Source organism: Vicia villosa, linkage group LG2 (assembly GCF_029867415.1).
Source record: "Vicia villosa cultivar HV-30 ecotype Madison, WI linkage group LG2, Vvil1.0, whole genome shotgun sequence".
In the NCBI taxonomy this organism is placed as follows: Eukaryota; Viridiplantae; Streptophyta; class Magnoliopsida; order Fabales; family Fabaceae; genus Vicia; species Vicia villosa.
The window spans coordinates 119,476,054-119,488,107 of NC_081181.1; the positions used below are offsets into that span (position 1 = coordinate 119,476,054).

Sequence of the window (12,054 nt, forward strand, 5' to 3'; positions counted from 1 at the left end):
TTTAAAATACTTGTTTAATTAAAATAATAAGTTTTATTTGGCTAAAGGGTTTCAACCATTTTCATTGGTTGCGATGATTAGCCTATTTCCCTTATTCTAATTCATTATCATTTTTAATCGAATCAATCGATTACGAAGGGTAATGATACAAATTAAATCATTTAAATTTCTAAAAAACACTTTCATTCGTTATTGGTGATAATTGAATCAATCAATTAAAATTGGTAACGATACAACTACTAATCTTTTAACTATGGTGATCGAATCTATTGATCATCGCGGTTAATAGTACATACTAAAATCAGGGTTGTACGCCCAAATCCTAAAACACTTCCCAAATCTAAAACATTCCAAACACTTCAAATCAAACTACGGATTTTCATCCTTATTCAAAACTACGATAGGCCATTCAAAAAGCCTTCAAACCATCTCAAATCAAATTCTAATCCTAAGGGCGTACAACCCTTCCCCAAACTAAGTTGACTCTGATTCTCCCTAAGGAGATACGTAGGCACTTGGCAACAAGGCGAGTCCCCTTCCTCTAAATTCTAATCATGTCAATATAATTAGCCTTATTATTACTCTCTGTCACCTTTCTTTATAAACCTTGTCATGAACCTTTATCTTTGAAATGTTAGCCTTTAGGAAAGGGTTGAGGGTGCCTAACACCTTCCCTCGACCTGAATATAGTATCTTACCGTGACCTCTTAAGTGCGTAGGTTTCCTATTCGCCTTGGTAGAATAGGTGGCGACTCTAAACATTAAATTTTTAGGCACGTTGCTACACCTTGATCGCTTTCTGTGTTATGCATTGAATGTCGTATTCTGTTAGTATCATTTTCCATCTTGCTATTCGTCCAAAGAGAGCGGTTTTCTCAAACACATACTTGATAGGATCCATTCTAGAGATCAATAAAGTGGTATGGTTCAACATATACTATCTCAGTCGGCGAGCAGCCCATGCCAAAGCACAACAAGTTTTCTCGAGCAGTGAGTATCTCGTTTCACAGTCGGTAAACGTTTTTCTAAGGTAGTATATTGCATGCTCTTTTCGACCAGACTCGCCGTGTTGCCCCAGTACACACCCCATTGAGTTCTCCAATACTGTTAAGCACATAATTAGAGGTCTTCCTTCAACGGGTGGTACCATAATCGGAGGTTATTGAAGATACTTCTTGATTTTGTCAAAAGCTTCTTGGCATTGGTCATTCCATTTCACTGCTTGATCTTTCCTCAGTAACTTGAAGATCGGCTCACAAGTAGCGGTCAGATGGGAAATAAACCTGGCAATGTAATTCAAACGTCCCAAGAATCCTCTAACCTCTTTCTCATTCCGTGGAACCGACATCTCTTGTATGGATTTCACTTTTGCAGGGTCGACTTCAATACCTTTACTGCTAACAACGAACCCTAGTAGCTTACTAGACCTCACACCAAAAGTACACTTGTTCGGATTCAGTCTCAACTTATATTTCTTCAACCTATCAAACAAATTCTGCAGGTGGACCAGATGTTCTTCTTCAGTGTTAGACTTTGCAATCGTATCATCAACATAGACCTCTATCTCTTTGTGAATCATATCATGGAACAGAGCTATCATTGCGCACTGATACATTGCCCCTGCGTTCTTCAACCCAAACGGCGTGACTTTGTAACAGAAGGTTCCCCAGGGAGTAGTGAAAGTTGTTTTTTCCATACCTTCGGGTGCCATCCTAATCTGGTTATAACCTGAGAAACCATCCATGAAATAAAACACTTTGCATTGTGCGGTGTTGTCAACTAGGATATCAATATGTGGTAGGGGAAAATCATCCTTGGGACTCGCTCGATTCAAATCTCTGTAGTCTACACACATTCTGACCTTTCCATCTTTCTTAGGTACCAGGACTATATTAGCGATCCATGGTGGATAGCTCACTACCTTCAGGAAACCGGCATTGAATTGTTTCTCAACCTCTTCTTTGATCTTCTGAGCCATGTCAGGTCTGCTTCTTCGTAACTTCTGCTTAACCGAAGGATTGTTTTCTTTGATAGGTAGACGGTGAACCACAATGTCTGTATCGAGCCCAGGCATGTCTTCGTAAGACCAAGCGAATATCTCAACATTGTCTCGTAGCATTTGGATCAATCTTTGTTTGACACCATCCTCTAGTTCATCCCCTATCTTGGTTTCTTTCTTTTCTTCGTCGGTGCCTATATTCACAACCTCAATTGGCTCTTCGTGCGGCTGTATAGTTTTTTCTTCTTGCTCTAGCAATCTGGTAAGCTCTCTAGGCACTTCACAATCTTCCTCACCTTCATCCTCAGCTTGGTAGATCGGATTTTCAAAGTCATATTTAGCAATAGCAGAGTCGTTATCAATGGGATCCAGAGTGGATATGGATCTGCAGTGCATTATGTGGGTGTGTGTAAGAACACATAGCTATAGAAAAGTAAAGAAAAATAAAAAAGCAAACACACAATTCGAATACAAAACGTCCAATGCTTTTATTGAATGAAAATATGCTTATGAAATGACAAGACCTAACAAATGGACCGTTGTGCCTCGGACAAGACACACGGCTTTAAAGTTTATTGTTTATTGAAGTAAAGAAAATAAGACTGAGAAACATAAAAACAAAACAAAACTAGAAATGGCAATTACTGCTGACTATAGGAGATAGAGACAATATCTTCAGTGTTCCAGTTGTCCAGCCCTTCGTCAGGTGTAGGAAAGATCCACTTGTCCAGGCTGCAATCATCTTCATCTTCTCCTATGGCGTTGACCCCTTTGCTGATGAAACGATACTTCAAACCTTCTGGGCGAGAGTGTTGTTCTTCATTCTGATCTTTAGCAGTGCAGCCTAAACCCCATTTGTTGGATTTGTAAGGAATATTAGGGAGCTGTCCCCAGATAGTACAACCACCTTCTTCAACCACAGCCCTAGCATCTTTTTCGAGAAGCCATTGTAGGAGGAATTATGGTGACTTTAGGAGCAGTGTAGGCAGGTTTAGCCTCAGGGGCCACTTGAGGGACCAATTCAAACGCTTGTCGGGGAGATTCAAAGACTTCTCCAGTAAACTCAACATACTTGGTTGCATCTATAAAGCTTACCACGTATTCTTCTTCACCATACACAGTGACGATCTTGCCTTTCTCCGGGTATTTCAGTTTTTGATGCAGAGTCGAAGTCACAGCATTTGCCCCATGTATCCAAGGGCGTCCAAGTAGACAAGAATAAACGGGGTGAATTTCCATCACATAGAACACAGTGTTGAAAGTCTGAGAACCTACTATGATTGGGAGCTCCACTTCACCATATACTGTACTCATTGAACCATCGAAAGCTTTCACTATCACATCACTGGAATTCAGCACGAGTCCTTCAGGGTTGAGTTTGTCCAATACCATCTTGGGAAGAACATTCAGAGACGAACCATTGTTAACTAGTACGTGGGCCAGAGTGGTGCCCCCACATTTAATGGAGATGTGCAGAGCCTTGTTATGATTCTTTCCACTAGGACTCAGATCAGCATCAGAAAACCCAAGGTAATTGTCTGTTGTCAGATTTGCAATACAATTCTCAAGTTGAGTGACAGAAATTTCTTGTGGCACATGGGCAGCCTCTAGAAACTTCATCATAGCTTTGGCGTGAGTCTTGGAGCAGCTTAGGAGTGATAACATAGAGATCTTGGAAGGAGTGTGCCCCATCTGTTCAACAATGTCATAATCACTCTTACGGATGATCTTCAAGAACTCATTTGTTTCTTCAGGAGATGGACTTTCAGCAGCAATCTCAGCTGGTGTCTGGATGGGTTCATGCAACGGTCTTTTGCCTCGAGTATCAGCATTTTGATTAGGAATAGGGGTACTAGCAGGTGCAGCAGTGTTTGGAGAGATTTCTAGAGAAAACACTCTTCCGCTTCTTGTTACTTTACTAGTTCCGACAATGTTACCTACATCAGGATTAGCGTCTTCAACAACCTTATCAGTTACAAGCTCTTGTTTCACTCCCTGAATATAGACCTCGGCACCATAGTTCCAAGGGATAGCCTTGTCAGAAGAATATGGAATTGGACCAGGCTCAGTAATGATCATAGGAGCTACACGGGGTTCAGCAGAAATCTTGAGTGGAGCCTTAGTTGGGATCTTCAGTGGAACTTTGGAAATTACTGATATGTCTTCAATCTTCAAGCCATGGGAGAAACCTTCGCACAAGTTCTCTATAGAAGGAATCTTTTCGAACCTGATAGTACGACGATCCATCCAGCCTTGAATTCCCCTTTTCAGATTCTCACAACCATTGGGCGGGGATGCACAATAATAACAGCTTGGGTCGCACCCCGGAAATAAATCGGCTTGTAGAAGCTTTCTCTTGATATCCGGGAGGGGAGTTGACAGATCTCTCACATCATAGACATGGACCGTGTCCATGATAACTTTAACAGTTTTGTCGTGTTTTGGCATAGGAGCAATGATGACATTAGGGGTTTCTGGAGCGTCGAACTCGATTTCACCAGCTTTTATCATGTCTTGGACTTTATTTCTCAGGGCCCAACAATTGTCTGCATGGTGCCCAGGAGCATTGGAATGATACGCACATGTGGCTTTAGGATCATAAGTCGGATTCGCAGTGTTCACAATCTTCAGAGGATCCTTCGTGGTGATCAAGCTAGCCTTCAGTAGATGTTGCAGGACTTGAGACAAAGGCATGTTGATCGGGGTAAACTATCTTCTAGGTTTGTCTGTTCTGCGTTGATACCCTTGTTTGGGAGCCTATTGAGGTGTTGGTGCAGAGGTTAGGACGGCCCCTACAGATTGATTCTGATCATTCTTATTATGATCCTTCTGACTGTGCACAACATCAGATTCATTCTTTTCATGATATGGCTTCTTTGTAGTACCAGAGGTAGCGCCTACCTGAATCTTCCCACTTCGAATACCACTCTCAACACGTTCTCCAGTCAATATGAGCTCCGTAAAACTAGAGGATGAACTACCCAATAGGTGACTATAGAACGGACCAGTCAGCGTACCTATGAACATGTCAACCAACTCTCTATCAGCCAAAGGGGGTGGAACTCTTCCGGCCAAGTCTCTCCACTTATGAGCATACTCCTTGAAACTCTCTTTCGGACCCATAGCCATGCTTTGCAATTGAGTACGTGTAGGTGCGAGATTAGCATTTTATTGGTATTGCTTATAGAAAGCAACAACTAAGTCTTCCCATGTATGAATATGGCGCTATCCAGTTGATAGTACCATTCGAGTTGGGTTCCAGATAAGCTTTCTTGGAAAAAGTGGATCCACAACATTTTGTCAGTAGTGTGAGGCTGAATCTTCCTCACATAGGATTTCAGATGCATCTTGGGACAAGAGACTCCGTCATACTTAGCGAAAGTCGGGGTCTTGAACTTTGGAGGGATAACGACTCCAGAGATGAGCCCTAATTCCTCAAAATCCATCCCAGGTACCTTCTGGATTTCCATGGCCTTCATACGTTCTTCCAATTGCTTGTACCTCTCTTCAGGATATTCCTCCTCATAATAGTAGTCTCCTTCTTCATCATCTTGCTTAGCAGAAGCGGCGTTACTCTTTGCATCAGTCTTGATGCTAGCATCATCATCTTCTTCTTCATTGTCTTTGGGAATTTCTGCTTCTTTGACCTTTTTGAGAGGGCCCTTGAATCTTCTTCCCATGTTGAGGATGCTTACTGGTTTCCTTGTCTTCTTCTCCTTCTTAGTTAGAAGGGATTTCAGCTCATCTTACCCCTTGGACAAGTTCAGGATCAAAGCTTGGAACTCAGCATTTTGAGCCTAGAGATTCTTGACAGATTGTTCGAGATCCATTTCCTTACTGAAATAAACAGCGGAAAAATGAGAGACCTGCTTATAAAATCCTGTGATGTAATGTTTATGAATGATATGTTTATGCTTATGCAATGTTTCCAAGGAATTAAAGGATTTTTAACACATATTAAAATAAAAGTAAAAATATTAATTCTCTTGTAAAAATATAGTGCTATGAAATTAATAGTTACATCAAAAAGTGCTGAAAATATAAAATAAAATATAACATAAAAACAATAGAAATCAGTTTTCGCGTCGGCGCTTTCTCTTTAAACTTATGATCTCTTCTTTGTGAGCTTTAATCATCTTGTTTCTTTCTTGGAGGAGTCTATCAATCTCTTGTTCCCATGATTGTATCTGATCTGGAGAGACGAAATCCTCAATCTTCCATTTACGGGAGAAATAGTCAAGCATACTATCACGCTCTTTAGCATCAGCCACTAACACTGCTTTTTCAGCCTCAACCTCACGTAAGCGCTTTTCAAGATCAGCATTTTCTCTTCTTAAAGAAGCAATAGTAGCAGCAAGGTCTTCATTTGGAGCGGGAACATAAGGCTCCAAAACCACAGGAATGGCCGGAGGGGTAACCCTTGGCACAACAGGGATATCATATGGATATGGTATACCATACTCAACAACTCGATCATAAATCCACCTAAAATAAAGATCTGAAGGGATGTAGTTCCTTGGTCCCAATTCTCTCGTACCTTCTTTCTTGACCTTGGACCAAGCTCTAATGAACAACTTCTTCCTCCCGGTTGTATCTGAATCGTAATCAAATTTCTCCGTACTAAGGTATATGGAGCGAGGTTTGTCTTTCAAAGCGAAACCAAACTGATGTCGAGCTAATATGGGATTATAAGTTATTCCTCCTCGGGTACCAAGAAGAGGTACATTTTGGAAATCTCCGCAACTATCAAACAAATGGGTTCCGTCAAACTCTTTTTGGTTCCAAACGATATCATCGTACGAAAGCCTCATGACTCTTTGAACCCAAGTCCAACCTTCTTCGTTCTTTATTACGGAACGGGGTAAGTGAGAAATAAACCACTTATGTAGAAGAGGTGCACATCCAAGAACGCAACCTTTTCCTTTAGATGACCGATGGTGGATAGAATGCAACAAGTCACCCGATAAGGTAGGAACGGGATTATTGCTGATGAAGATCTTGATGGCTATCACGTCAACAATTTTATCGTAACGAGGGAATAAGACTTGCCCATAGATCAGGAAAGCGAGGACTTTTTCAAGAGCGTCCATACTTGCAGCATTAATCAAGATCTCGGCCTGATTATACAAGAAGTCAATATGCAAACCATTATATTCTCCTTTATTCACCCAAGCCTTTTTTATTTCTGACCGAGGCAAATGCAATGCAGCAGCAACATCTTCCAACTTAGGAATCTCTTCTTCACCAGTGTAGGGCATCTGATCAAGTACCGGTAATCCTAGTATGGATGAAAATTCCTCCAATGTGGGGACCAGCTGAAAGTCTCTATAAGTAAAGCAATGAAGGAGGGGATCATAAAACTGGATCATTGTGTTGAGGAGCGTTTCATCCACTTTGGTTCGTACCAGGCTGATTAATCTGTTAAGAGACTCGGAAAGCACAAAAGCACCAAAAACATTATCACAAAGAATCTTTAGAGATGTAGGCACTCCCTTGAAGCTGAGGCAGAAAGGCTTACGAACTTTGATTTCCATGACCTACAAAACAAAATATGGTTAACAATCCTTTAACTCTTTGGAATGAGTTAGTCATGATATGTATGAATGATTCATGGATGCATGAGTCACAAGCACAGATAAGTCCACATAAATCACAGAATTTCCTTAGGCTCGGCTTGCATGGAGTTTGACTAGGTGAGATACCCTTCCCAAAGGTACTTCTATGGATAAAGAGATTTCAGCAACGGGTTCTACCAGTGACCCAGAATTGTCATCCCCTTCTAAAGCACCCTCAAACATGGTACATGCATACCACGCAATGATACTTTAGGAAGAAACCTATCTGAGTTGTAGCATCGGGTCGCGACCATAACTTGGCATGCACCAAGAATAGCCCTCCCACTACGTTCCTAAAAGTTAAGGTGGGTTAAAGGTGACTAAAGGTCCTTGAGCTCCGACGCACCCAAAGATACATGCATAAACCTCTCTCATGCAAAAGAGGTACACAATAACCAGTGGAGGCCTAACTCAAGTGAGAACTTCATATTGACCAATCCCAAGCATGCACAAGGGAGGTCTCCATGACTATGCCGCTCTTATCTTAAGTGTTCTTGAATCCGGGTGTAGGATTCGTCCTTCATTTTTTTCCCAAAACAGCCCTGAAAAATAAAGCAAGCAAAGCAAACAATAGAAAACATTTAAGTGATCCTAAACTTTTAAGGTAACCCCTCTTTTATTTGAATGTCCCCAGCAGAGTCGCCAGTTCTGTAATACGGTGGGAGAACTGACTTTTTTGAAATGTTGTGGATAGCAAGAGTCGCCACCGACTTTTATTTTATCCAATATATAGAAAGGCTAAAAGAACAGAAAAAAAAACCTTTTTAAAAGACTTTGAGTTCGGGGGGTAGGTTATACAAAGGGAAGGTGTAAGGCACCCTTTGCATCCATGGTTTTCCATGGGCTCTTAATTGCTTAGTTCACTTTGAAATGTTTGAAAATGTTTATAAATGAAATAAGACTTTAGCTTGTAAGTAAGCGCAGCCTTTTGAAGGTTTTTTGAGAAAAGAGTAGAAAAGGATTTAAACCAGAGCAAGCAATTAAGAGTTAATTACCTTAATGTAATACGGTGAACTGACTTTTTTTTGAAATGTCGCGGTAAGCAAGAGTCGCCACCGACTTTTATTTTATCCAATATATAGAAAGGCTAAAAGAACAGAAAAAAAAACCTTTTTAAAAGACTTTGAGTTCGGGGGGTAGGTTATACAAAGGGAAGGTGTAAGGCACCCTTTGCATCCATGGTTTTCCATGGGCTCTTAATTGCTTAGTTCACTTTGAAATGTTTGAAAATGTTTAGAAATGAAATAAGACTTTAGCTTGTAAGTAAGCGCAGCCTTTTGAAGGTTTTTTGAGAAAAGAGTAGAAAAGGATTTAAACCAGAGCAAGCAATTAGGAGTTAATTACCTTAATGTAATACGGTGAACTGACTTTTTTTTGAAATGTCGCGGTAAGCAAGAGTCGCCACCGACTTTTATTTTATCCAATTTATAGAAAGGCTAAAAGAACAGAAAAACCCTTTTGAAAAGACTTTGAGTTCGGGGGGTAGGTTATACAAAGGGAAGGTTTAAGGCACCCTTTGTATCCATGGTTATTCATGGGCTCTTAATTGCTTAGCTCACTTTTAAATCGTTTGAAATGTTTGAAGCACTACGCCGTACAAGGGCTTTCACAGCGCTTTTTTTGGCCTTTAACAGCGCTTTAAAGCGCTGCCAAAGCCAGCGCTGGCGTAGGCTACGAAAGCGCTTTTAAAAGCGCTCTGGTAGACCCCCCCTTTAAGAGCGCTTTCCTGGAAAAAGCGCTCTGGTAGGACCCCCTATAAGAGCGCTTTCCTGGAAAAAGCGCTCTGGTAGACCCCCCTTTAAGAGCGCTTCTTAGTAAAAGCGCTGGCAAAGACCAGTAAAAAAGCAAAAAAAATTAAAAAATTACGCAGCATACAAAAGCGCTTTTGGAAAAGCGCTCTGGTAGGCCCCCCTATGAGAGCGCTTTTTCCAGACAAAGCGCTCTCATAGGGGGGCCTACCAGAGCGCTTTTCCCAAAGCGCTTTTGTATGCTGCGTAATTTTTTAGTTTTTTTTGCTTTTTTACTGGTCTTTGCCAGCGCTTTTACTAAGAAGCGCTCTAGTATGTGGACCTTTAAGAGCGCTTTTTAGAAGCGCTGTAGTTGCTAAATGAGGTATTTTTATGTGCAGCCTATAATTTAATCCTCCCAGTCGACCTGTAATGTTTTCGACCTGTAATATTTTCGACCTGTAATATATTTTCGACCTGTAATATATTTTCGACTATATTATTTCAGCCATCAGTAAGACAATATATATACTAATATATACCATTATAATATCCAAAATTATATATATACATCATTACAAAATTATATATATACATCATTACAAAATCAACAATATTATAGTTCAAATCTGCATGAAAAATTGCTTAATATAAAATTGACACAATTCCTCTTTGATTTCTTCTAACTTTAGCTTCGAGTACCCAGCAGCACGGAATTCGTCAAGGTACTATAAAACAAAAACATAATATGAATAATATATTTAGGTAAATGTAATAAATTATATGAAATTATCTTAAGTTATAACTTTATACCGTGCGAGGAATCTCTAATTGATTCGCCTGAATGATTTCTTTCATAAACCTCAATACAAAGTATCCGCAGTCTGAACTGTTACGCTGTATCGGACACTACATAGAAAAACAAATAAGATTCTATATAAGTTGTCTTGTTTTACCAAGTAGCATAAATATTATAAGCAAATTTGTGAAAAGTAATGTACCTGCACTTCGATCCAGGTGATGTTGTTTGATTTAGTCCGGGATACCTGTGCGTCCCGTTGACTACGGAATACTTGTATTGATCTAATTAACAAATATATAAAAGCATATGTTTAGATCAATCTCACAAATAAGTAAATATATAAATATACACGAATATATATTTAGAACGATCCCACTTACAAATCAACGATTTCCTTCATGGCCGGATAATTGGTCCATTCACCCTTTACCGAATTCAGATAATACACGACTTCCCTTATCGGGTTGATAGCAAGCAGCAACCAGTGTGCTCTATAAATTAAAACAATAGGTTATATGAAAATATTGCTATACACTAAAGAAACAGAGATTAGATGAATAAAGAATGAGAAACTAACCCTACTGGTCGGGTATTATACGCCCAAAGATGCAGACATTCTGTATTGCCGGTGGACATGAATCTATCGACTAAGCGCTGTCTAACAGATTCCGGATCCGAAACAATTTCCATTCCGCTGCAATGGGCGGAAGACACGAACCGGAATCTGTTAGACAATGCAGTCCCGCGCAACACTCTGTCATACAACAACCTTAAATAAAAACATAATAAACATTAGATTCTTTTTATTGAAAAGTGTAAATAAATTATATTGTGGGACTAATTAAATAATATATCGGATGAGTGAATATTACCGGATGTATGATTGCATATTACTGACGCCTAGTTGATCCTGGTCAAAAATCTCTTGCAAGTCGTCAATTGTAATATGTGACTTGAACTCAATACCGAAGACACTTTCATCCATATCGATTTCCCGTAAAGCACCATCCTTCATATCGGACATATCAACCATTGTTGCGAGTGTCGCCCGGTATCGAGGCACAAAAGCACCGCCTTTTCTTGCCGCTTGCTTCGGAGGACCACTGGGTGGTACGCTACGAACCTGCTGCGTCACTTGTTGTGACTCCCGAGCGGATGCCTAAAAATCATATAAGTTAGGTAAAATATAAAATCATGCATATTTTGATTCAGATTATATATTAACACTTTAAATGTACCTCTTTTAGCGATGCAACAGACTCCTCCTCCTGTAAAATCCCTTTACCCTTAATTGCGGGTTTTATAGGAGCAGTCTAAAAATAAAATGTAAAACATAATTAATAAACGGTTTAGAATTGACATTCGAAAACTAAATGATTCATAATCGTTTTCAATTTACCTCATCACTAATGGTAATGAGCTCCGAGGGCCATGCAACAAACGATCCTATTGCATCTCGCAGCAATGTCGTCTCTGAGACCATGTCAGGTACCGGTAGAATCGCATCACGATCTAATACAACATCCACCGATACTTTCAGGTGTCCATCCGGGAGCGGTCTGTGGTGAAGTAAATCTCCCGAAGTGTTGTGCACTTTTCCCTTGCCAACTAGTCGATAATTCGGTTCCGATAAGTATAGTTGGCAAGATGAAATGCCCTAAACCAAAAGTAAATATAAAGTCATTATCATTAATAAAATAGAACAGTTTGTAAGGAAAAAAACTTATAATTACCTCGGGAAATTTCTTTTGATAGTTGATACTAGCCTTATCACTAGTTTCTCTCACCGATGAAGTGTTGCACTTTTCTCTCATATACATATCTTTATCTCTTTGCAATTCAGAGACCTGTGCTTGCAATTCCTGCAACTTTTGCAACACTTCTTCATTGGTAAGATTTGATCTTCTCCTA

The 12,054-nt window shown here is 40.0% G+C and overlaps 2 protein-coding genes across 3 annotated transcripts in view; one reads left to right on the forward strand and one right to left on the reverse strand.

Annotated features, from left to right (window-relative positions):
- Positions 1–12,054, forward strand: part of LOC131651900 (uncharacterized) — a 72,006-nt gene that overhangs the window by 41,090 nt on the left and 18,862 nt on the right. The window lies entirely within an intron of this gene.
- LOC131649886 (uncharacterized) lies at positions 6,073–7,368 on the reverse strand. The gene is made up of 2 exons (XM_058919630.1): positions 6,711–7,368; positions 6,073–6,593 (listed from the first exon to the last, which is right to left on the reverse strand). Exons 1-2 carry the CDS (start codon positions 7,366–7,368, stop codon positions 6,073–6,075), a joined length of 1,179 nt encoding a protein of 392 aa, XP_058775613.1.